Source organism: Ooceraea biroi, chromosome 4, assembly GCF_003672135.1.
Source record: "Ooceraea biroi isolate clonal line C1 chromosome 4, Obir_v5.4, whole genome shotgun sequence".
NCBI lineage: Eukaryota > Metazoa > Arthropoda > Insecta > Hymenoptera > Formicidae > Ooceraea > Ooceraea biroi.
The window spans coordinates 11,068,917-11,092,024 of NC_039509.1; the positions used below are offsets into that span (position 1 = coordinate 11,068,917).

General features: G+C 42.5%; 3 protein-coding genes across 3 annotated transcripts; 1 reads left to right on the forward strand and 2 right to left on the reverse strand.

The window, feature by feature from the left end:
• Window positions 1–39: 39 nt before the first annotated feature.
• LOC105275770 (serine/threonine-protein kinase SMG1) lies at window positions 40–17,921 on the reverse strand. The gene is made up of 16 exons (XM_011332874.3): window positions 17,684–17,921; window positions 16,668–16,937; window positions 16,358–16,581; window positions 16,020–16,272; window positions 15,754–15,883; window positions 14,261–15,599; window positions 14,008–14,164; window positions 13,405–13,933; window positions 13,129–13,316; window positions 9,245–13,054; window positions 8,887–9,160; window positions 5,572–5,834; window positions 5,187–5,463; window positions 3,194–5,096; window positions 2,100–3,056; window positions 40–2,022 (listed from the first exon to the last, which is right to left on the reverse strand). Exons 2-16 carry the CDS (start codon window positions 16,886–16,888, stop codon window positions 1,838–1,840), a joined length of 10,710 nt encoding a protein of 3,569 aa, XP_011331176.2. The 5' UTR covers window positions 16,889–16,937; window positions 17,684–17,921; the 3' UTR covers window positions 40–1,837.
• Window positions 5,959–8,864, forward strand: LOC105275754 (5-hydroxytryptamine receptor 1). The gene is made up of 5 exons (XM_011332858.3): window positions 5,959–6,356; window positions 6,438–6,565; window positions 7,008–7,580; window positions 7,845–8,016; window positions 8,127–8,864. The coding sequence occupies exons 2-5, from the start codon at window positions 6,546–6,548 to the stop codon at window positions 8,520–8,522; spliced, it is 1,161 nt and encodes a 386-aa protein (XP_011331160.1). The 5' UTR covers window positions 5,959–6,356; window positions 6,438–6,545; the 3' UTR covers window positions 8,523–8,864.
• Window positions 17,922–18,523: 602 nt separating the features above from the next.
• Window positions 18,524–20,122, reverse strand: LOC105275777 (ATP synthase subunit d, mitochondrial). The gene is made up of 4 exons (XM_011332879.2): window positions 20,054–20,122; window positions 19,699–19,890; window positions 19,125–19,293; window positions 18,524–18,996 (listed from the first exon to the last, which is right to left on the reverse strand). The coding sequence occupies exons 2-4, from the start codon at window positions 19,812–19,814 to the stop codon at window positions 18,772–18,774; spliced, it is 510 nt and encodes a 169-aa protein (XP_011331181.1). The 5' UTR covers window positions 19,815–19,890; window positions 20,054–20,122; the 3' UTR covers window positions 18,524–18,771.
• Window positions 20,123–23,108: the final 2,986 nt, after the last annotated feature.

Below are 23,108 nucleotides of genomic sequence, written 5' to 3' on the forward strand. Positions count from 1 at the left end.
ACATGTGAGTGAAGGGTAGAAGATATACAAATCCTTGTTCGTCTCCAGTTTGTCTTATTAGTTCCAGCATTGCATCAAGTAATATAGTAGGAGTTTTACATTGCACGAAATTACGTGATGTTAAGTGTAAGTGTAATCAATTCTTTCTTTTTTCCGAGTTTACACAAATAAAATCTGTCTACGTCAAACTTGTAGTCGTTCGTTGTATAAAGTATGTTTCTATGACCGTAGTCCAATTAATGTTCCAAATACTTTAAAGCATTTTCTTTCCTTCTTCTTGAGAGAAGGAAAAATATAGGAAGCGTTTTGAAGAATTTGGACTGAACGTCAACTGGACTGCAGCCTATGTTATCAGAAGTAATTTCTGGAAGTAAAAATCGTATGGCCGTATACAAAATTTTATAGTGCGTTTAAAAGGAATTGCATTGCTCAATTTGATCTTTGCTTTTGTAACAAATTATCGACACATATAATATTCAATTACTTAAAATTAATTGAACTTTTACGATATCCGATCAATATGATTCTAATCATAACCAAGTGAAATTTGCGGAAGAGACTTGATATATTTGAAAGAAATAGGCTTCGTTATTACTCTTGCAATGAGAATGAGAAAGTGCTCATTTTTGCGACAGCGTTATTTAAGTATTTCGAAGAATTACTCAACGAAATATGCCAAAGAGTAACGAGAACGTGTAGAATGCCGATGTTTTCCGCTCAGAATTATTAAAAATCAAATCGAATCGACGTAGCAGTTTTTAAAACTATGCTTGTTTATTGCAAGAAATTTTGTCTTGTTAATTAATGATAATCGCGATTATTTCCCGAGGTATAAATTTTCTAAATACATGCATTCGCGCGCATATGCGTACGTATGTTCCTATGTTTTTTTTGTGCGTTATGCATGTGTGTGAATGTATTTGCTTGATGTACGTGTATGCGTCGATTCCGATATTGAATTGCATACAACTCAACAATAATAGCGTACTCCTGTTATGTCGCAGATGTCTAATCTTGTTTTCCACCATGTTAAAAGATAATATTGCAATAATTGTACCTGCGGTCTCTGAATCGAATGATATCGAATGAATCGTCGAATTAACGTGCCTGCATTTACGGTATCCACGTACATATACTTAAAATATAACGTTACGTCGGCACAAGCCGATTCAGATTAAGGATGACCTCGATTAAAGCGCCATGCATTTTTACCTGATACGACAGCGTCGCGCGGCTGCGCCGGCTATCGTCTTCGGTAGCACGATCGTTATTACGAAAGTCATTTAGAGATATTTCATCATTGTCATCGGACTCTTCCCGTCAATATCTTTTCGCCGAATTTCTCGCGACTACACCGTTAGCGTAAGAACATAGCCGATTCTATGTTTCTCCCAAAAATTCGTGGCTTCTAAGAAGATAACATTTGTTTTTTTTTAATATCCCGTACACTAATCCGCGTTTACGATACATACCATACATACGATTCGCGTTTCCCTCGAAGAAAAAAAGAAAGACATTCGTTTACCCTTAAACCCATAAACAGACCGCACGCCAGCCTCGTTTCTGAGACAACTATAGAATCAGCACTCAGCACAGTGGGTTTTCAGTTGTCGCGCCGAAGTGATCGATCCACGATCGACCTGAAAACCAGCTCGTTTTCCTATTGACTTATTTCCCGGATGACGTTTTTGCCGGACACTTCGCCACCTGTATTTAGGGCGGAGCGTGTTGCATCCTACGGCGACATAGAGCGACGTAGACGTAACGGTACGAGTTTGAGTACCGTGTGAAACGAATGCCGAACCATCGGGGCGCACAGACGCCAGCCGCCGTCCGTTCAAACCCACGGTGTCCAGCCCTCATAGAGTAGAGCTAGATTGTCGGTGCTCTGCGCCTCGCGTATCACGTATTCCACCTGTTCGGCCGTTGTGTACTTGCGCGATGGTTGCGGGTCGCGGCCCTCCAGCTTCATACGTACGCGACGCCATACGTTCAACGCGTAGGCGTTGCGTTCTTGCACAGCTGTAAGCAGATTCACACTTTGAAGAAGATTTCTAAATTCTACATGAAGGCAAACATATATACGACTAATTATGCACCTTTGCCTGTGGTCGGATCTCTGGTCAACGGTACCCCCTTCCTCGGACTCATGCACACGCTGTCCTGCCGCATCAGCTTGCCCTTCTTCTTCGGCAGACCGTCTGGCTTCTCCGGCGGGCTCAACTTCTGCTCGCTCGCAAACTCCAACAGCTCGTTGTACAAGCCCGGCACCTTGATCGCCATTGCCTCCAGTTCGTCCTTGATCGCCACACCGCGGGTTGATTCGAAGTTTTCGGATTCCAGTTCCTTCACCATCGCCGATATGCTTTCCGTGAAGGAACGATAAGCGGACAGGTAGTCCTGCAGACCGACAATGTTCTCTTGCTTCGCCATCGTCTTCAACAACACGCGAACATCTGACATCAGTCGATGGTGCTCCGTCAGCACGTTCTGAAGATTCGTTACTCGCTCCCTCAAGTAGTCCTCGGCCGTAAACAGCGCCTCCTGTTTCTCCTGCAGCTTCTTCTGCGTGTCGACTATCGCCTCGGACACGATCTTCTCGGCCTGCTTCAGCCAGTTGGCGTCCACGTTGTTCTCCAATTGCAGCAGCTGTACAAGGCTCTCTTCTATCATTGTGACGGTGATGTTCAGGTTGATTGTCAGTACACAGCTCTCCTCCCAGTGCTTTACCAGCTTGACGAAATTCGTGTCGTGCGTTACGCTCTCCGACGTTTTAGTTCTCAGAGCCTCGTAGTGCAGTATAGAGTTGCACGTGCTCACCACCATCGCCGCAAGATTGTGCTGCCTCGTCAGCTTCTCGCACGACGAGAGGACCGCGTTGTCGAACGCGGACATTACCTCGCCTAGCGCTGGATTAGCGCCAGCAGCCCATTTCAGACGTTGCGTAGCACTCGACACGAGATTCTGCTGTTGCTCGCGTACTTCGCACACCCGTGACTGCAAACTCGACAGTGTCGCCGCCGTTTTCCGTAATTCCAGCATAAAGGTAGACCGATCTGAAGAAATAAACAATTTTATTAGGCTGCTATATCAAACTAGATAACTTAATTTTACTGTACTTTTAAGAGATTTAAGGACGTAATTTTAAGGACTTAAAATTTATGGAATGTAAATTGTATTCTGTCACACTTACTCAGACGATTCATTGGATTCATCGGATTCATCGGATTCAAATTCATCCTCGGCATTATAATATCTTCGTGCAGCCAACGATGGGCCATTAACTGAAGCTGCAATCTCTGCACACTGGCCCTGGCCACTTCGACGTTCTGTTGCGCCAACCTGGCCCCCTGTTTTCGCCGCCAGGCGCTTTCCAACGTACTGCTAAGTACACCTGCTTGAGCCAGGACCGAGCCTGAGAACAATCCTCTTTTCAGGCCTAGATCCACGGTCTTTCTGCACAACTCCTCCAGCGAGACTTTGCTCTCCGCTCCGATGTCTCTCTGCTCGATCTCGGTAGTTACATTCAGGCCCATTCGCTGCAGTAGGAAGCACAGGGCAATCGCCAACGTCTGCGACGTCACCCCGAGCAACTGTCTTGAAACATAATCGGCTGTGAACACTCGAACAGGTTTATTCAGCTGCTCGTCGTCGTACACGTTCGCCAGTCCGCCCTTGAACGCAGTGGCAATGTCTCTGCACATCATAAAGAACTCTCGTATGGTGTGCAGCCTCTTGATCAGAAAGATGTCTTCCAAGACCTGTCGGGCAGCCTTGTTGAAGATGGGTGCTGACATCTCTTTCGCCTCGCGTATCTGATCGATCTTCTTCCAGTTTACCGAGATGTCCAGTGAGCTCAGCGTGGTCACCAGCGCGTTACCCTCCATCTGTAATTTCTCGAACAAGCCGTTGAAACCCATCAGCAACATCTGACCGGGCGTCAAGGTTTCCTCTTGATTCAGGTCCTGAACCTCCGCCGGTCGCGACAGTAACGTTTCAAATCGCAATCTCATGTTGGCCACTATACCCTGCACCATAATGTGAGGACTCTCCATTTCCATCACGGTGAATCGAAGGTGTATCTCGAGCTGCGTCAGAAGCTGATCGAGGGGTATCCCAGTGAGTATTATTATCTCGTTGAGCTCGCTTATCATCCGCATGACGCTCGGCTCCTCCGTGATGATGGTCTTCATCGCCTCCGGCAGTATGATGGTCTGGAAGTTATAGTTGAGCTCCTGCAGGCCTTTGTAGATGCAGTCGGCGCTCTTTAGACACTTGAGTATCAGCGAGATCTTCGGATCGTTATTCGTCTTGTGATTCTCCGGTATAAGCGTCACCAGTTCGGCAATCAGCGACGACATCAACCGCATCTCATCCAGGAACCAGTCACCCTCGCGGGACGTCAGGTCTACCAGGCAGTCTCCGGCGCACTTTGCAGCGCCTTCCATCATCAGGTATCGTTTATTCAGCGCGCACAGTGCACTGATATTTACGCACTCGAGCGCTCTCTCCGCGCCTTTCTCTCGCCGCAGGAACGCCGTGATCTGAGTCCTCGACTCGGTGTACGCCTTCTCGATCCTATTTCCGGCCTCCGGTAGACCCTCAGACACCACTCTTTCGTATGCTTTCTTGTACCTCTCGTTCGACTCATTTAAAATCGCTTGCATCTGATACGAGAACGTTATTATCTGCTGGACTTGAGGATTGTTCGGATTGACGAGCTCCAGATTCGTTTCGAGCTGCGCCATCACCTCGTGACACGCCTCGACGGTGCCAGAGGTCAGCAATTTATTCGCCCACGTGTGATACAGCATGGTGCGATGTTGCGACAGGGTGCTGAGGGGATACAGGCTGCATATGGCGGAATACTGGCTCAGGAGGTCCAAACAGTTGCTGATGAAGATGGACTGCTGGTTGGCCAGTTGCGTTAATTCGTTCTCCGACTGCTCGCACTGCAATATCATCTGACTCTGACCGGCGTTCTGTAAGAACTCCTTCACGAGATCGAACACCACATGGTCCTTTTGACTCGAAGAACTTCCCAGTTCCGTCAGCCACTGTCCCAGTTGGGGTCCGCGTACTGTAGCCAACGCGATCTAAAATGATGAAATAAAGTTTATAAAAATATGAAGAAAATATATTTCACCTGGATTACATCGATCAATCGATGAATCGCGAAGACTCACGTTATGCATGTTAATCTGCTTTTCGCACTCGTCTATCTTCTCCTTCAAGCCGGCCTTCGCTTTCTCGTGAGCGTCTCGCGCTCGTTTGAATGCGTTGTATCGCTTCACGACGGAATACAGGACGTGATTCCGACCCATCGCCTGCGCCTCTTTCACCAAAGCCAATTGTTGATGTCGGTCTTGCAATAAATCTTGGCACTGACGCGCGGCTTCGGTCGCCTCGATCCAGCAATTCAAGTGATGACACAACAGCGGAAAGCTTCTGGCCAATTCATCTCTGTCATTCATAAAAATACAAGTTATATTACATTCCATAAATATGAGTCATTTCAGATTCACTGAATATTTTCTTTAAAGATACAATAAAATGTTTCCTTTCTCTTACCGATTTGTCAACCACTCCGTGCGCATTTCCGCCGTTCTCACAGCGAACATCGCACGTGTGAGTTCTTGCTCCAGCTGTTTCCTGCCGATGCCGGTACATCTTGCTCTAGCCTGGCACGCACCATAGCTCGCTATACTGGTGTCCGCGCCCGCTCGCCAGTCTACTAGAGGATCATAGACGAACGCCTCCAGCAAGGTCAAGAGCGTCTCGCGGCCTCTGCGCATCACTCTCAGAGTATGCTCGCAAGCAAACCTAAATATACCCTGGACACACAAAGCGATTACTATCATTATATGCTGTTCAAGATCGGAGGAATATATAAATGATAGTTCATCTTGTTTCGGGCTTTCATTGACCTTTTTCGATTATAAAACCGCCGATAGTGGCTGATAGTTATGATAATCCTTCGCCAGGGGAACCGCCAGGTGAGCAGATAAATAAAACCACTCCCGCGAGACGCACACATGAACACAGACATACACAGAGTTAACGTGTCGTATCCGCAGATCGTCGAGTATCGATCTATACTCTCATCAAAAGAGCTACTCGCCTTGTCATCAAAATAAACTTGTCTCATCAGGGAGGAGCTCTTCAAAAAGCGACGAAATACAAGTGAAGCGAATCATCATTCCGCGTTTCTCATAATGAAGTCTTAATTTATGTCGAACTTTTTCCTATTCTGAACGCAGATTTACGTAATCGTGATGTGCAACCTGGTGTGTGTCTTGACGTTTCATAGAATACCATCGAAAACTCGTTTTTCTCTGTGCGTGTGTGTGCGGAAGGTAAGAAGTGTTGAAAAGACCTTGCATTACGGCTTTAGTCATATTAGCTGATTAACCGTTTTTGACGTATCATGTTCTTAGTGTGAAAACTGTTTTTGCGGCACGTAGTGATCTAATGCTTTGTAAATTGATACGTTTTTATAAAAGTCAGTAAAAACGTAGATCGACAGAGAATATACATCAGAGAATATGGAGGAAAGCCTACTAAAGTATGTATTTAATCTAAGTTTCTATTAACAGATTTCACAGATTAGATTCACTCATTCACTCACGTTGGAAATTTATGCACATGACATCCTAAGATGTCATTTGAAATTTGAAATTAGAATAACATATTCTTAAGTCACTTGATGATCTGTTTTTTTAAATCTCAATTTTTAAGTCTAAATCTGTTTTTTTAAGTGTAGTGCACGTAATAACATACACTGATACACACATTGAAGAAGTCTTACTTTTAAATTCGAGTGAACTTTACATCTTCAAAAGTCTCAAAGTTAAATAGCTAATATATATATATATATATATATATATATATATATATAAAACAAATCCTCTTCAAATTTGTCCCTTCAAGTAAAAAAGGTTTCAGTCTTATTATCGATACGTGTTATCAATTATTAATTAAACATACTAATCAAAATTTATTTTTAGCGTCATGTATCTAGCGCAAGACAATATTACTGAAACAAATGTAAACGTATCAGTAAATGTATCAGATGAATCAAGTTTGTCGGAGGCAAACCTCAAAGGGAACAACAATGTTGGATCTTGGATCGTGGAAGGCTTTATCTTCATTGCGATCGTGCTGGGAAACGCTCTCACGATAATGGCCATTGTGTGGTCGCGCAGACTTCGAAGCGTCATGTCAAATTATTTCATACTCAGTCTAGCAGCGTCGGACTTGCTGGTGGGCTTAACGTTACCGTATCACCTGGCGTTTTACATGACTGACACATTACATCACAAGAAATTCTTCTGCATCTTGCGCTTCGTGGTAGTCAACTTAGGATGCACTGGGAGCGTATACAGTCTCATAGCAATCGCAATTGACCGATACATCGCAATCGTGTATCCACTGAGTTACAATGTTTACGCGACGCACAGATACGTCCTGTTAACTATAGTCATTACTTGGATATGCACGTTGAGTACGTCATTGATTCCGATATATTGGAATAACTTCGAAAGCTCGCGTAGATGTATAATAGATGAGGTATTGCCAAGGTATTGCCATAGTAATTTTTACCATTTACCATTTCTCCATTAGTAATAGTAGCGATGTGGAACAAGTTTCATATGTGTTAAGTGTGTGTGTATGTGTATGGCCTCATATATGTATGCAATATATATATACATACACACACACACACTCAGTGGTGATTATTCTTTGATGATTGATTAAACTCTTCACACAGTCACACTAAATGTTCCACTCAGTCTTAATTGTGAAACTATAAATTATAAATTACAAATCGCTTTATTTAACAGGTACTATATATTAGCTATCGAATTGCCGTCGTTTATTCTGTGCTGTACAGCGATGGTTTTACTGTATTGGAAAATTTGGAAAGAGGCACGGATGCACAGGCGTCGAATGACTCGTAATGTCGTTTCGAGCATCGCTCAGACGAACACAAAAACCGATCGCAAAAGTAATCAGGTATAGATAATATTTTAAATAACGAACATAAGGAGAACGCGATCGAGAAGATCAGCAAAAAATTTTAAAACATGGTCAACAACTAAGCTATTGATAAATATTTTTCACAGGTAGTAATACTAATACTGGGCTGCTTTTCGATCAGCTGGCTACCCTTCTGCGTCATAGCAATCACGCGAATCTTTTTCGTGAAAACGCCATTGATGAATACATTTTATAGATTCGCGCACGTGTTGGCATTGGCTAACAGTGGAATGAATCCCATCATATACGCGTGGAAGAACGCCAACTTCCGCAGAGCTTTTCAGAAAATATTGCATTTTAAATCGCCCAACAGCGACTTGAATTCGAGTTTCAGAACATACTTGGAAAAACAACACGAATTAAAGAGACAGCAGACCAACGTGAGAAAAGATAGCCACATGAATGAAAGCACTACTTCACATTCGTTCGATCAACAGTCTAATCAAGCAGAAGAAAATAAAACTGAAAACACAGCTTTATAAGCGCAGTCGCGCTGCAAGTTAAAAGCTACTTGATCTAAAAAATTAGAAATTATTTTACTTTCTAATTAACGTAACGATATCTTTCTCTGTAAATACGAAAAAATGTGAGGATATTACAAAATTGTCATGCAAAGTTAAAATACGAATGTTTTTCGCATTATCATTTCGCATTATAATATAACTAACGTTTCAAACGCGACGCATATCTCAATCATGTAAGATCATCTTAATAATTGTTAGACTTTCCATAATCAAAATGTCAAAATGTGTATTATTAAATGTACTAAGAATAATGTTAAGAGAAAAAATATTAATAATAACGAACTATTTATCTGATCAAGATTCGTTCGATCAAGAAACTTACCTCGACACCGGTTACTCCCAAAGCCGCTTTGATGTTTGGTGTCATACGGAACGGCACTTTCTCCGGGACGCGTAGGGTCTTCCCTTTCTCGAAGCAAACGTTATAATCGATGTGTACCACTTCTCCAGTGTTGAGATCGACAAGAACGTTGTCAAGATGCCTGTCGCCTAATCCTATGATGTAGCCAATGATAGACATCACAGCGACAGAATACGAGTAGTTTTTCGTGGCTTGCCACCAGCTACCAGCGTTAATGCTGTTACACCAAATTTCTCTGTAACATGAAAGAAAAAAAAGAAATTTTTAACAATTTAATTAAAAAGTATATTAATATTTATTTTCAGTAACTGTAACTAACTTGGCCAGAAGATCCTTTGGAGTCTCGCTCATCAGCTCAGACAGCACTTGCTTCAACACTTGAATGGGCCATTCCTTCCGGTTCTCCAAGCCGATCCCGCGCTCCTTCAGCAACGGCGTCAATTTGTTGTAGAACAATTCCGACGGTCGCATGATCGCCGAGTTGCCGCCACCGGTCTTGCTGATCATCGCGCACTCGCGTTGCTGCCACCGTTTATACAATACGAACAGTGGCGTCACGCCGTCGACCCACTGAATCAGGCCAGATCTAGGACCCAACGGGATCACCGAATAGTGCCGTGCCCTGTACATCCTCGTATCACTGTTCTTTGACATCATGGTATTACATATACTCAGGAATTGCATTATTCTCTCGTCCAGGTGTAGATCTTCCAGCCCCTTGAACAGGTACGTGTAAACGTGGCCGTCGGAGCCATGGAATATCAGCTTCTTGGGTTTCGTTTTCGTCGGCAGGATCTGAACGTTGTTGTCTACCGACATAATCGTGACAATCCTGTTGTCGACGGCAGCGACGCCCGGCATGGCGATACAGGTGTCTTTCAAATTGGCTAGGATGGGACTGATGTCCGTCATTAACAGAGAGTAAGCAGCTCGTCGGTGTACACGCTGCGCTAATTTTGTCTCCAGGTGCTTCAGGGCCAAACTGGCCATTTGAGGCTTTGCCGGGTTCTTGGGATTATTCAGGCGGTTTATCACCTCCTCTATGATAGCGCCAAACTTCTCCTGAAAATTCTTCTCGTGCGGCGTCTCCGCGGGCACAGACGTCATCGACAGGAGATTTTCCAGTATGAATGTAATCGGTTTCAGTATGATTCTATGCTTCTCCGCGATCAGCTTATCCTTCTCTTCCGGCGTGAGCCAGACGTTATCTTGCACTCGCTGTATCTCGAGCTCCAACTGCTCGAATCGTTTGGTAATTTCCGTGTGGTGTTGGCACAACGTCGCCAGCCACAATTCGTCCCACAGCAAGGTGATGCGCCTGAGCTCCTTCACCAGCAGCTTCACCTGGACGATCGAATCCTGAATGCGGCTCGAGAGGCAGTCGACCAGTTGTGAGAAACAGGAATCCATGAAGCTCTCGTGCTCGTCGTTGTACACAGCGTCTTCCTCGGCGGCGTTGAAGTCCAAATCGTTCTGCGAACTGTCGTTATCGTTGGACTTGTCGTAAACGATGTTTTCGTAAGTCTTCTGGCCGGAGACCGCACCTACCACCGCGGGGAATGTGATTAGATGCGGCGAGTTCTCCGCCACTCGGCAGAGTAGCTCGGACACCTGCGTTCTCACGTACGCTTCGGGATGGCTGAGCCTCGAGAACAACTGCGGTATGATCTCTTTCCAGGGCGCGGTTGGCGTCGTCGAGAGACCGGCTTCGAGCACGTTCTGCAATTCCAAAGCATGCTTAACTACAAGTCGTAGCAGCCTCAACGTCGCTGTAATAGTGTCGCACTCGTTGCTCTCATTGTTCGCCAGCTGCAAGTACTTGAAGTACGCGTTCGCTGATAGTTCGTAGTACGAGTAAATCCGCTTCTGCGCCTGCCGCCAAATATCGACCAACATGCCGAGATGCTCGTTGCTGGCGTGACTCAAAACCGGCACATTCCTCAGCTGATTCTCTATCATGTCGGACGTATTTATGTCGTTCGTATCTATGTCGCCCTCGTCTTCCGGTATGGTCTTGTTCTGGCTGAGTATAGAGAAGACGGTGTTGAGATCAGCCTTGGCTATATCCATCGGCAATAGGGATTGTATGTTCATGCGATCGGTGTCGGTCAACTGGCCAGAGTTGGAGTTATCGACGATCTTTCGACCCCATTTGTAGCACCAAGCGGCAAAACTTGACCACGCAAGCGGCAGATCCGGGCATTGATTTACGCCGAGCTGCATCAATTTACCGATTATCATGTCTGATGTCGGGATTAGGTCAACCGTATCGCCGAACAATTTGTCCATTAAACCGTCGTTGTGCACGGCCTCGAATCGAAGCAGTTCCTCCAATTGCGGATTGTCGTTCATGTTGATGTCCTGCTGCATCCACTTGCCCAGGGTAAGTAGCAGCTTCGTTCCCATCTCTCGTAGATCGGTGGACTGTTCACCGTTGACAATCGCCTGGGAGATGCCCAACGCAGTCACGCAGCACATCTTCAAGGCCTCATTCGTGTTCTCCATGTTATACAACAATTTGGAACATTCTCTGAACGCGCGCATGCTGTTCTTCGTCCATTTCACGTGGACGGAATTATTCAATAAATTGCCCGTGATTTCGGTAAAGGTGCAAGCGATTGGATCTTTCACTTGTATCAGGTTATGCTCCAGCTTGAAATACTTGATCATCTCTCGCTTCGCTAAATTAAAGTTGCCCTCCTTCCTGGCTGTTCTAATGACGTGTAGTCGTAGACTGTCCACTTCCGTGGAGTTGCTGTCGTATCCTTGATCCAGATACTCGGACCACCATAAGATTTGCGTTAGAATATTCGAGTTGATGTGATTGATTTTATCAATCTTGTACAGGTCAAAAATGTTCTTCTCATTTTTACCGCATATTAAATTTTTTAGCCCCGCCGCGGAATACTGAAGCAATATTGCATCACTGAGATACTCGGACGGCACATTTCGCAGACCTTCTTGCATTGTTTTGGCTGCGACTTTCTGGCACTTTTCTATATCGCTCTCGAACGTGTCCTTGAAATCATTAATGCGAAGTCTCAATGCAATGTTCGTCAAACTGTTGCTACACTCGACCAGGGTTTTCGCGCAGCTCCAGTTGCTCTTCTTCATTTCGTCCAGCATGTTCCAATTCGTCAACTCGTCCAAACTGATCAGCTCGTCGCTTTCATACTTCTTTAGGCAGTTCGCCTGCTGCGGGACGATGTTCTCTGTGATCTGTTTCTTCAAAACAGCGTTCCTCTCTTGCGCCAGCATGTCAGTTTCTTGTAACTTCCAGTCCACCAATCCGGACCAATCGCTGACCGCTTTGTAACAATTGGCCAGTCGCTGCATGCAGAAACTCAGCACTTGATTGTCGCTCTCAACTTTACCGGTTCCGTTGCTCTCGTCGTCACTTGACTTGGCGTGCGTCAAGTGTTCGTCGATGATCTGCTTGTAAGCTTCAGTCGCGGACTCGTAGTGGCCGGCGGCTTCTTCCATCGCCGCCTTTAACCACGGGAACTTTCGGTCCCTCTCCTTGGTGTACACGTAAAGGCCTTGTAACGCTTCCGCTTCACCTAGCGCGACCATCGCCTGTGCCGTCCACAGTGTGGCTCTCTCGAACTCTATGCCCTGCGTGTTATCGGCATTATTCAGGTCTTCCAGCAACCTTTGGCCGTTTCGTAACGTGCTGGTCGCCAGGCCCGAGTGCAACGAGACCACGCATAACGCCAATCGTATGCGGTTCAACCACTCCTTGCACGTTGACTTGTTCGTGTGGAAGAAAGTCCTGACTGGTTTTGATAGTGGTAGCAGTGCCACCGCGCAACCATCAGCAGCATTGTGAATCACCCTCTCCAGATGTTCCAGGAACTCTATGAACAACCTCACCCGCGTGTGCTCGTGCAGGATATGATCCAAGCTCTGCTTTTCCCTTTTCACCATGTCCGTGTTGTACGATATCTCGCGCGCCAGAATTTTCAAGGCGCTCTCGATCGACGTAAAAGTCTCCTGCGGTTTCCCCAGAGAAGTGCGAAGCTTGTGGAGCACGCAGTGTTGTGCCGCTTCAAAACCGCTCCAGAAGAACAAGAACGAACAATTCTCCAGTGCCAAATCGTACATCCTTGCTGCAGTCTCGTTCTCCGATCTGCATAGAAATGTTCACGGTAATCGTAACACAAACATCGCTGAAAGATCTCGGATGATAGAAGCGACACTCACATAGCCGGCCAGCACAGCGTGAAGATCTCCGACAAGCCAGATCCATCGAGATAACGTTCTTGCAGCAAGAATGCCATGTACGTCTTGAAGTGTTGCGCCAATAATTCTCCGTTATTGTTATTCCGCATGTGCAATCTCTGAGCGAGCGTCAATGATTCCATCGAGTATGTCTCGATCTCACGAATTTTCTACGGAATATAGCACGTGCGAAAAATTAAACAAGGAAAAGGTGTTGAAGAGCCGTAAACCCATTTCACGTTTAAGGGAATCACTTACCTTCGTGTCCGAGAATAAACATTCTTTGTTCAACTTTGGTATAACAATGTTAATGGGCATACGCATCAGCAGCGAGCTGTATCTCTCATTAACAGTCTTGTTACACGACATCAGTTGCAACGTCGCGAGATCCACGATGCTCGAGTAAATCTCTTGCTTCCACACCACGTTCTTCGCGGTCATCAGGATCTCGAAGAGACTGCACACCGCGACGGCGATCCTGTTGTTAGTCGTGGCACCGCAGTTGATCAAACTCGCGATGACGTTCTGGCACTCCTGCGTTTTGCTCAAGATACCGATGTAATTTTCCGACTGTATGCAGATTTCTTGCATCCACTTGGACAACAGAAGCAAGGTCTGTACCGGCGTGCTCTGATTGTACGTTTTAGCTATCAGATTTAGGATTATGGACAAGTGGCCGCTGGTTGGCGACGTGGTTGGCACATCCAAAGTCCCAGGAAACATGTCTATCGGACGACAAGCGGTCGTGCCCATTATCAGATTGGAACTCGGAATGAAGTGATTGTACCTGTGACGTATATTGAAATTGAGATCTTCGTCGTTGCATAAAAATCATGAAGAGCTAAGCAAGCGTTACTTTACCTGGAGCAATGTGCGTAGAGCAAATACAAGATGCTGTATTGCAGAAACGGACTGGCCATGGCTACTGCGGTGTCATACGGTTTCAACTTGACTGCGAGAAGCTCCAGGATACTGGGCTTCAACGCCCACATTCCGATAATCGAGTTACTCGCGTTTGCTGAAAGAAAGAGGGGTGAGAGCGTTGATGATACGCGTTGTAGATTTTTCAGGATTAAATTAATATAATTAAAATTAAGTTAATACACTCGCTCACCTATATCAGAAAGCGCACGCAGTATAAACACAACCACAGTCTCAACGTCGTTCTTCATGTATCTTAAATCGTTCAATGGATTGTCCACGGCTAAATTGTCCATCTCGGATAATACGAGTCTGTAAGCGATCTCCAGGTCTGCTAGTATGTAACGGTAAGATTCCTGCAGCAGCGGTATATTCTTCAGGCTGAGAAGGCTGTGGTACACGCCCAGACTCGCGTTTTGAATGGCGACAGAATTGCGGAATCGCAGTTTCAGCAGTGCCGAATTCTTGCCGAGCAGCGTGTGCACCAACTCCAGTGGCAGATTCGCGGACACCTCCTTTATTATTTTCGATATTGTGTTCAGCATCGAGATAACGGTGTCATCCCAGAAAATATTGACTCTCTGCAGCTGAAGATCGATGAACCTGTACAGAAGTTCGTGATTCTTCGCGATGCGGCTTTGAAGGTAACCGAGGAGCAAGAACGTGCATTCATTCGCAACTACGATCAATTCCTCCTTCTCCTTCGACAGGTCCTCGATCTGCTTGGCTCTCGGTTCCACCGAACGCAATACGTCCATCAACAGTTGCTCCTTCTCCTTGGACACGGTGCCTCTATCAGAGGCTATCTTTGAGTTCCTCTTGTCATTTTTGTTATTTATAGTCAGTGACTTGATCATCTTGACGAGATTTTCCTCGGCGATTTCATCCTTACTGAAGTGCTTCGAGAGCATCTCGACGTGTTGCTGCGATGAATTGATGCTCTTTATGCACTTGATCAAATTTCCCATGTTATTGGATATGAAGTTCGGCCAGACGTCGTTTTCCCCTTCTAACTCGATCGCTTTCACAACGGTCTTCAGCATCTTCGACAGACAATCCGTTAGAAAAGACCACTGCACGCTCGGTTCGTGGTTTGGATTTAGGTGCTCGGATATGCTCTTCGTTACTGTGTTGAAGACGGATATCAACGAGGTGATTCGCAGGATACACTCCCTTGGCGTCGGCGAACCATCGTCGCCGGGTGACGTACGGCCGGAGTCGGGTGTGTTCAATTCCTCGTCATAACTCTCCATGTCCTCCAAAAACTGTCCGAGTAACGTCAGCGTGAATTGCAGATCCGCTATCCAGAAGGAGCGCAACTTTTGCAAGCACCGACTTGCGTAGATAACGACCGACTTCTGCTGCGTGGAATCGATGTGCCAACCCACGAGTATGTCCACGGTGTCGCGGAAATGATTCGTGAACGTTTCCGGATAGGAATCTATGATCAGCAATATGGCATCGACTGTCACCATTAATAAATCTGCTCTATCGACGTTTTCTAATATTGATTGTAATTGGGACATCAACGGCTGCAATGCAAACGGATTAATTACAGTTAACATTCGCCATACTTGCTACGTGTACACGTGTACGTATATATATATGTAACAAAGATAGAAGATAGAAGTTGTATCATTAATTCTTACATAATTATTATGTAATTCTTATATAATAATTATTTACCACGGAGAATTCCTTTAATTTGGATGTTTCGGAATCCATCATGAGCGTTTCAATAACTGCTTTCATTAAAAGGCATTTTATATCATCTTTGTGTTCCAATGAATATTTCTGGAAGATCCACTCCATGTATCTAGAAGAATATAGACGTTTTATGATTTTATGTTAAAACAAAATGTTAAGTGTTAAAAGTATTAAATATAATAACATGAAATATATTATATACGTATGTTTTATATATTTCATGTTATTACATTTAATCAATATACCTTTTGAAATCTTGTTCCACGACGTATCCGATTCGACCCAAGCATTTTGCAACCTGTTGCTTTGCTTCCTGGCCGGGACTGGAGTGCAATATATCTAACAGATTATCGCAAATAGATTCTAAGTTCCGTCGTATGTATCGCTGATTTTCTGGCGCGACAATACCCTCCTGTACTTGCTTGCAAAGTACCATAAAGTGATCGTAGTTATCCTCGCGGCACAACCGCCGCAAAAGCTTGGAAATTCTCGAGTCCTCTGGAATGAATAAATAAACTTCTTAAACAGCAAAACTCGACTGCGCGCGATGTAAATAAAACCAGATACCGATAACAATGCTAACCATTTATTCTTTTATCGTCATAGTATTTCCCCTGTGAATTCTCATGATTTTTCAACGATTCTTGAAACTTGGGTCTAGATGTAGAGTGATAGCTGGACTCTGAGTTTGATTCATTCTTCTTTTGCCTTTCATTGAAGGCCCTCCCACGTGTTCCACCTCTGGCACGATCCGCAGAACTGCTACCGCGCGCCATTCGGAATTCATTTCTTGGAACGCCACTGAGCCTACAAGAAACATTTTCTTGTCTTGATTGTTTTCAACAAATGATGGTATAACGTGACAGTAACATAATAAGAACAAGAACGCAAACCTTGGTTTAAACCTGCCGAAGCTGTGATCTGAGTAGGTAGAGTTTCGTTGACAAATGACCAATGTGCTGCGTGGTACATTAAAGTCATTCACACCGTAGTTACTTATCACTCTACCGTCCTCTTTCTCTGCTTCCCCTCCCTGATTTATAGACTCGTCTTGAGCCTCGATACACTTGGAACGTAGCCTCGTGCTAGTATTAGAGCTCCCACAGCTATTCATTACATTACTCTGCAAGTGGTCTGCATGACCCACACTTTATGGATATAACCTGTAATGTTATGGAGCCATCTGTAATGTTATGGAGCTAACAAAAAAATTTTGTTGGTTAAATAAGAAAAGAAATAATCATGAAAATTATGACTTAAATGATGTATGTGTAGCTTTCAAATCAGCTTATAAGTTTTCCAATTATTCTAGTACAAGTCATTTTAATAAAAAAATAATCTGCATAGTATCAATAAAAAGATACCAAGTTTCACATTTTGTTATCTATAAATTGCTATTTGTAAATAAAAAGTTACAGTAAATAACATGCAAAGTTACGTGATTAAAATTAACACTATGCAATATACAACAGAGCATTTAATATTAAATCAGCTAATAAGAATTTAGGTGTATGCGTTCCATTTGTCAGTGCTGTTTGAACGGGAGAGCAAGCAAGTATCTGCCAAAGCTAAGACTACGGTAAAATATCGGCAATAAACATAAACAATATATCTCGTTGTTGTCCTCTTAATTTCGCCTTGTTTTGTCCAATAATTGACTGAGATCACATGCATCTATTAGTTGATCTCTATCATTAAATCTACCAAGTATCACTGATCATGCAAGAGCACGTAAACGTCAACCGTCCGGGTTCTAACGAATTTTTGAAAGAATTTCGCGTTGCTGCTCGACGCGCGATGTTGACGATTTTCTCGCGTAAACGGCATCTGTTGCTGATAACGTTACCCTCCTTTTCCTCACTTCGGATACATCTCGGCTAACTTTAGCTCAAGATAAATGATTTCTCACCAATTTCGAGCAAATCTCACGTGAACGTGCAACCGACCACGCGAAATCTGGAGAAGGCCGGCGAATATTCGTCGATTAGTAGAAGTCGATTGGTTGTCGCGAAAATTACAGAAGCTCGAGAATGCCCGATTTCAGAGGTTATGAGAGGACACACTCAAGAGTTCGCTAGCTTGGATGTCTATTCCTCTATGCGGTCAGACTATATACAGCGGCGCAACTTCCTGTTGGCACGATGGCATCTTCGATGTCGGTGCTGCCAAAGTGAAATGCGCATATACGAAATAAGGAGGTTACCTAGTAACGCAATCTTAATTTTTTTCTTATTCTTTATCGCCTTTGTATTCTTTTCGTATTCCAGCATTATTTAAAAATTGTCGTTGTGTCGTGCTATCTGAGAATAGAAAGAAAGAAACTTCCTGCTTTATCGTTAAGACGTATTACATAAAAATTAAAACAATTATCTTATTTATCGTATTGAATGGAATTACTCACATGTAATGAAACTTCAATCTAATCCGCCACTTAGTTACACTATTCAGAGAGAAAAACTTATGACTGGGAGTAACAATAAACAATAAAAAAATAATACATATATTTATCCTGTTTTGTTATTGCTGTGCTACAAATTTTTCAAGCAAAGGAAGTGGAGGCTCGTAGCGGATATTTTTAGAACTAATTTTGAAGGAATTGCGACGTAAAACATAATAAATCGGCATTATACTGATGCTATCATATTAATCCTTACTTGGCAATGCAGCAAATTTTATTCAACTTCATAGCCTAATTTTATTATTCTACTGCATCGTAGGTGGTCAAAGTAAATAAATAAATATCTTCCCCTATATTAATACATCTCCAATTATATTTGAACACCTGTTCTGTTTATACATTTTACAATGCACAAGCACACTCTGTTGAAAGAAGAATTAACATATTTTTCTAGATATGTAAACTTACTTCTGCACGTGTACGATAATTACAGAGATAACAATATCTTTTATCATCTCAGCACATATCTTGAATTATACGCTGAAGGTAAATCATGACTACATATCAGATTCCAATCATTCTAAGTGCACCGTGGCATGTTAATGAACCGATGGTCGTCCTTTCTCATTCTCCGGTTGTACGTCAGGTGTGTGCGGCCATACCGTGGGTTTGTCCGGGTTTATGGCTATATGCGGGTAGAGATCCCGGAAATCTTCCATTGTCATTTCGGAGAACGGTAACATTTTCTTTATTCTTTCGACTTCCTTGGTGGATTTAGCAATGCGCTCGTTTGACTCTTGTGCGAACTTCTCAAGTTCAGCCATCTGTAATGGATTATCCAAATGGATCAATAAATAATACATTGGACTAAACAACTTTGTCTTTCTTTGAAACATGCACATTGATTTAGGTTAAATAAACATAGACGATATATTATTGCGACAGTAATTACCACTCTCTTTTCTAGAGCGTCGACTTCTGAAGTATAATTATCCGGTGGATACGGCACCTTCAGGGACTCATATTCTTTCTGAAATTTATCGACTAATCCAGCCAGCGGGATATTCTTCTGGTAATAGGCCCAATCTAGTTTTGGCACTGTTTCTGGATTTGCACTCATTCTGTAATACAGACGAAAACATTACTCACAGATAACATGAACATTTTGTAGTGTTAAAAAAATATCATTTTATCAGAGAGTCTAATAATGTTAAAATTATAAGATAATTTCTCATAAACATGTAGTAAAAGGTACACATGACAGGTAAGTAAAGGAATAAAAAGTATACATGACAGGTAGGCAAAAGGAGGTTACAAGTTGAGGTTATTCTAGCAATTAGAGTAGCACTCAATAGAACTCAAATCCTCAAAACATTAATGACTTAAAGAAAAGTAATCTGAAATGACGTTACATCTTTCTGCTTCAAATTATTCAATAAATTTAATTGGTAGTTCCCCCTGAAAAGCATCTTGCGTGCATTATGTAACGGCCCGTGCGAGATCTCGGAAAATTGACTTTTACTGACCGTCGCAGGTGTTCATCAGATTTGGCTTTGAAAGCGACGAATGCGGCCCTTTCCGTCTCCGGAACTCTTTCGGCGAGTGCCGACCAATTAATCGCTTTGATCGCCCTGCGTGACATCTTTCTGCCGTTACCGTGCTCGCTCGAGGAGACAGGTGATCAGGTTGACGAAAGCCGAAAGATCAGTGATACCAAACTAAAATACATCACATAGCTATATTATCGATAAATCGATACTCTGCAATTATTAGAAATAAAGAGAAAGCAGAATAAATTTTTTAAAGTTACATTATTTTATAATACAATCTTTTTATTTAATGCTATTGGGTTGTGTTACTTAAAATAAAACGAAATCTGACCTGATATTGAGTCGTACTACTATCTCGCTTTTTTATCCACGACAGTGGAGACTTGTAGCGGACACTCGGGAACTAAAGATGTAAGCACGGAACTCTGTGAATATACAAAATGCCTGTATTATCGTGATCGATTAATACTTAATTTAATTATTAGAGTAAGTATAGTAAATATACACATGAAATTATATAACATGTGTGCTTTTTGAAATAACAATGAGTTTTATGACTTGCTCGTGCGTGCACGCGTGTGTATACACACACGAACAAATTATAAAAATAAAAAATAAATTAATACATATAAACAAAAAATTTACATATTCAGATATATTGGGTCGTCCGGAAAGTTCGTGCCGATTTTGAAGGAAAATTCAAAGGCAACATTTTTTTATGTCGATAAATATTTATTGACTTATGTATGCACCGTTTTGTTTCACAACCTTTGTCCATCTTTCACGCAACTGGAAGATTCCATTCTTCCAGAACTTCTTAGGTTTCTCAGCGAAAAACTCCTCAAGGTGGTTTTTTATGTCGATCAAAGAGTTGAAGTTCCTGCCGCTAAGAGAATTTTGCAAAGACCTAAATAAGTGAAAGTCTGAAGGTGCAATGTCTGGTGAATACGGTGGGTGAGGTAGCACATCCCAGCCAAACTCTAACAATTTTTGTCGGATAGTCAAAGAAACATGAGGTCTGGCATTGTCCTGATGGAACACGGCGCCTTTCCTATTAGCTAATTCTGGACATTTTTCCTGAATCGCTGTCTTTAATTCGTCCAGTTGCGAGCAGTACTTATCTGCATTTATCGTTTGGTTGTGTGGTAGGAGCTCATAATATAGGATTCCTTTCCAATCCCACCAGACACAGAGCATGACTTTTTTTGGATGAAGGCCAGCTTTCGGAGTGGTTAATGCTGGTTCATTTCGCTTACCCCAGGATCTTTTTCGTTCTACATTGTTGTAAATGATCCATTTTTCGTCACCCGTCACTAATTGCTTCAAAAATGGTACGTTTGCGTTGCGCTTGTACAGCGAGTCGCAGATGGAAATGCGATCCATTAAATTTTTTCGGCCAAATTATGCGGAACCCATACATCATAGCGACTTTCGTAACCAAGTTTCACTACATAATCGTGGACAATGGTTTTCGATATTTTCAGTATCTCTGCTAATTCACGTGTCGTGTAGCGCGGGTTATTCTCGATCAGTGTCTTGATTTGGTCATCATCAGTAGTAGAGGGTCTGCCCGAGCGTTCTTGGTCTTTAAGGTTAAAATCACCAGCTCTAAACGTAGCGAACCATTTACGTACGGTTCTTTCAGCTAAAGCGCCTTCTCCGTAAACAGAACATATCGAATTTGTTGCTTGTGAGGCATTTTTGCCTTTCCGGTAATAGAAAAGCATCAAGTGTCTAAAATGTTCTTTGTTTTCTTCCATCTTCAAAAGAGTACAAAACTGACACGAATCAATTTATCTGAAACAACTTTTTTCCTAAAGATGCGTTGAAATGTCACCTTTAAGCATATGTATATAAATCGTATGTTTTCAATAACATTGATATATTCAGACATGTTCTAACGCCATCTATTAAAAATCGGCACGAACTTTCCGGACGACCCAATATAATTTATTTTTTATCATTCACTTCACTTAGTTTAAAATGAAGTCATATTCTTGTTAATACTAGTTCTACCAAATGTAAATTATTATTGATTAATATATACCAAATTTGTATTATTATATTACATTTCTGAAGTACTTAAAAGAAAACATCGAGGTATCAATGAAACTTGGTGGCAATATCAATGAGTGTATGAAATGTCATAGTTCAGAAGTACGCTTTCGTCACTGCTATACGAATCAGTGTCAATAAGAGAGATGTGGAATCGTCATTAAAAAGCACATATGCGAGAATGCGTTCGCGTCATCTATCTAAACGACAGTTGCATGCATACGCACGGTATGCTTGCATCGCCGGAGAAGAAAGTCAAGCTGAAAGTGAAGCAGTCGAAAAGACGAATCCTTTAACAAGGAAAAAAGGAAAAAAAGATACATTCAAATTTTATTCTATAAAAAATTAATTAATTAATTAATTTAAAGAGTCGTGAATATTTTACGTGCAGAAAGAGGAAAATATAAATCATAAAATAATAAAGAGAAGAGAAAGAGCGCAAGGGTGAACACGAAGCTGCTGATGTTCCGAATGTGTCCTCATAATATTATGATAATCCTGTGATTGAAAATTTTTCTGTTCGATCTCTGGCGATCCTCTCGCCCGGTGCAATTAGTCTCACGTGTACCAGAATAAATCAGCTGGAGAAAGCATGTTCTGACGACGAGAGAAGATATCATGCGGGGTCACACGACAAGACGATGGAGAACGTTGCGATCCTGGTGGATCACACTTTTTGTTCATTTGCCAATTCTAGTACTGATTCCATCGAGTTTTCCATCAACAACGGCTGATGTTGCACTGCAAGATATGGGTGAGCAGAATCGAAATACAAAACGTACAGAGATTGTCTTTTTGTTGGTTAATTATTATTATATTATTTATCAAATATTTTTTTTAATTTAATAAATATAAACAATGTTTCTTGTTATACTAATTATTAATATGTGTTAATAATGTTTAATTACATATTAAAAATAGTCATTTCTAACTTAATTTCTAATTTAGATTTTTTAATTCTTAAACATAATTATATATAAAGGGAGAGAGAAATTTTATAAAAATATATATAAGACACATCGGCTAACGATGATAGGGAGTAATGCTCTAGTTTCTTACGGATAACGTGAACTCATTGTTGGTAGATGTGTTTTTAACTGAGCTTTATTGTACTAATTAAGGCGCGTGTGTGCAAGCATGCAAAGTTGCATGCCGCAGTCGAGCACTGCCTTCATGAATTAGTCCAGACGTTCGTTGAAACGACTTAAATTACGATTGGCGTTCATGGGTTCATGGGTTACTGGGTTTCTGGTTGTTCGTTGTGTCCGTCATATCTATTTGTTCCTATCTCTATTTTTGTGCTACTTAGTTGATTAAAGCTAAAAATAAAT

Excerpts from the sequence above, each read along its gene's own strand:
- LOC105275754 (XM_011332858.3), top strand. The coding sequence starts at position 6,546 with ATGGAGGAAAGCCTACTAAA. Across the intron at positions 7,581-7,844 it reads ATAGATGAGGTATTGCCAAG|GTACTATATATTAGCTATCG; the intron begins GTATTGCCATAG and ends TTTATTTAACAG. Across the intron at positions 8,017-8,126 it reads CCGATCGCAAAAGTAATCAG|GTAGTAATACTAATACTGGG; the intron begins GTATAGATAATA and ends TATTTTTCACAG.
- LOC105275770 (XM_011332874.3), bottom strand. The coding sequence starts at position 16,888 with ATGAATAGCTGTGGGAGCTCTAATACTAGCACGAGGCTACGTTCCAAG. Across the intron at positions 15,884-16,019 it reads GTGGAACAAGATTTCAAAAG|ATACATGGAGTGGATCTTCC; the intron begins GTATATTGATTA and ends ATATTCTTCTAG. Across the intron at positions 5,835-8,886 it reads TGGGAGTAACCGGTGTCGAG|GGTATATTTAGGTTTGCTTG; the intron begins GTAAGTTTCTTG and ends TTGTGTGTCCAG.
- LOC105275777 (XM_011332879.2), bottom strand. The coding sequence starts at position 19,814 with ATGTCACGCAGGGCGATCAAAGCGATTAATTGGTCGGCACTCGCCGAA. Across the intron at positions 19,294-19,698 it reads TCTGATGAACACCTGCGACG|AATGAGTGCAAATCCAGAAA; the intron begins GTCAGTAAAAGT and ends TCTGTATTACAG. Across the intron at positions 18,997-19,124 it reads ACGCTCTAGAAAAGAGAGTG|ATGGCTGAACTTGAGAAGTT; the intron begins GTAATTACTGTC and ends AATCCATTACAG.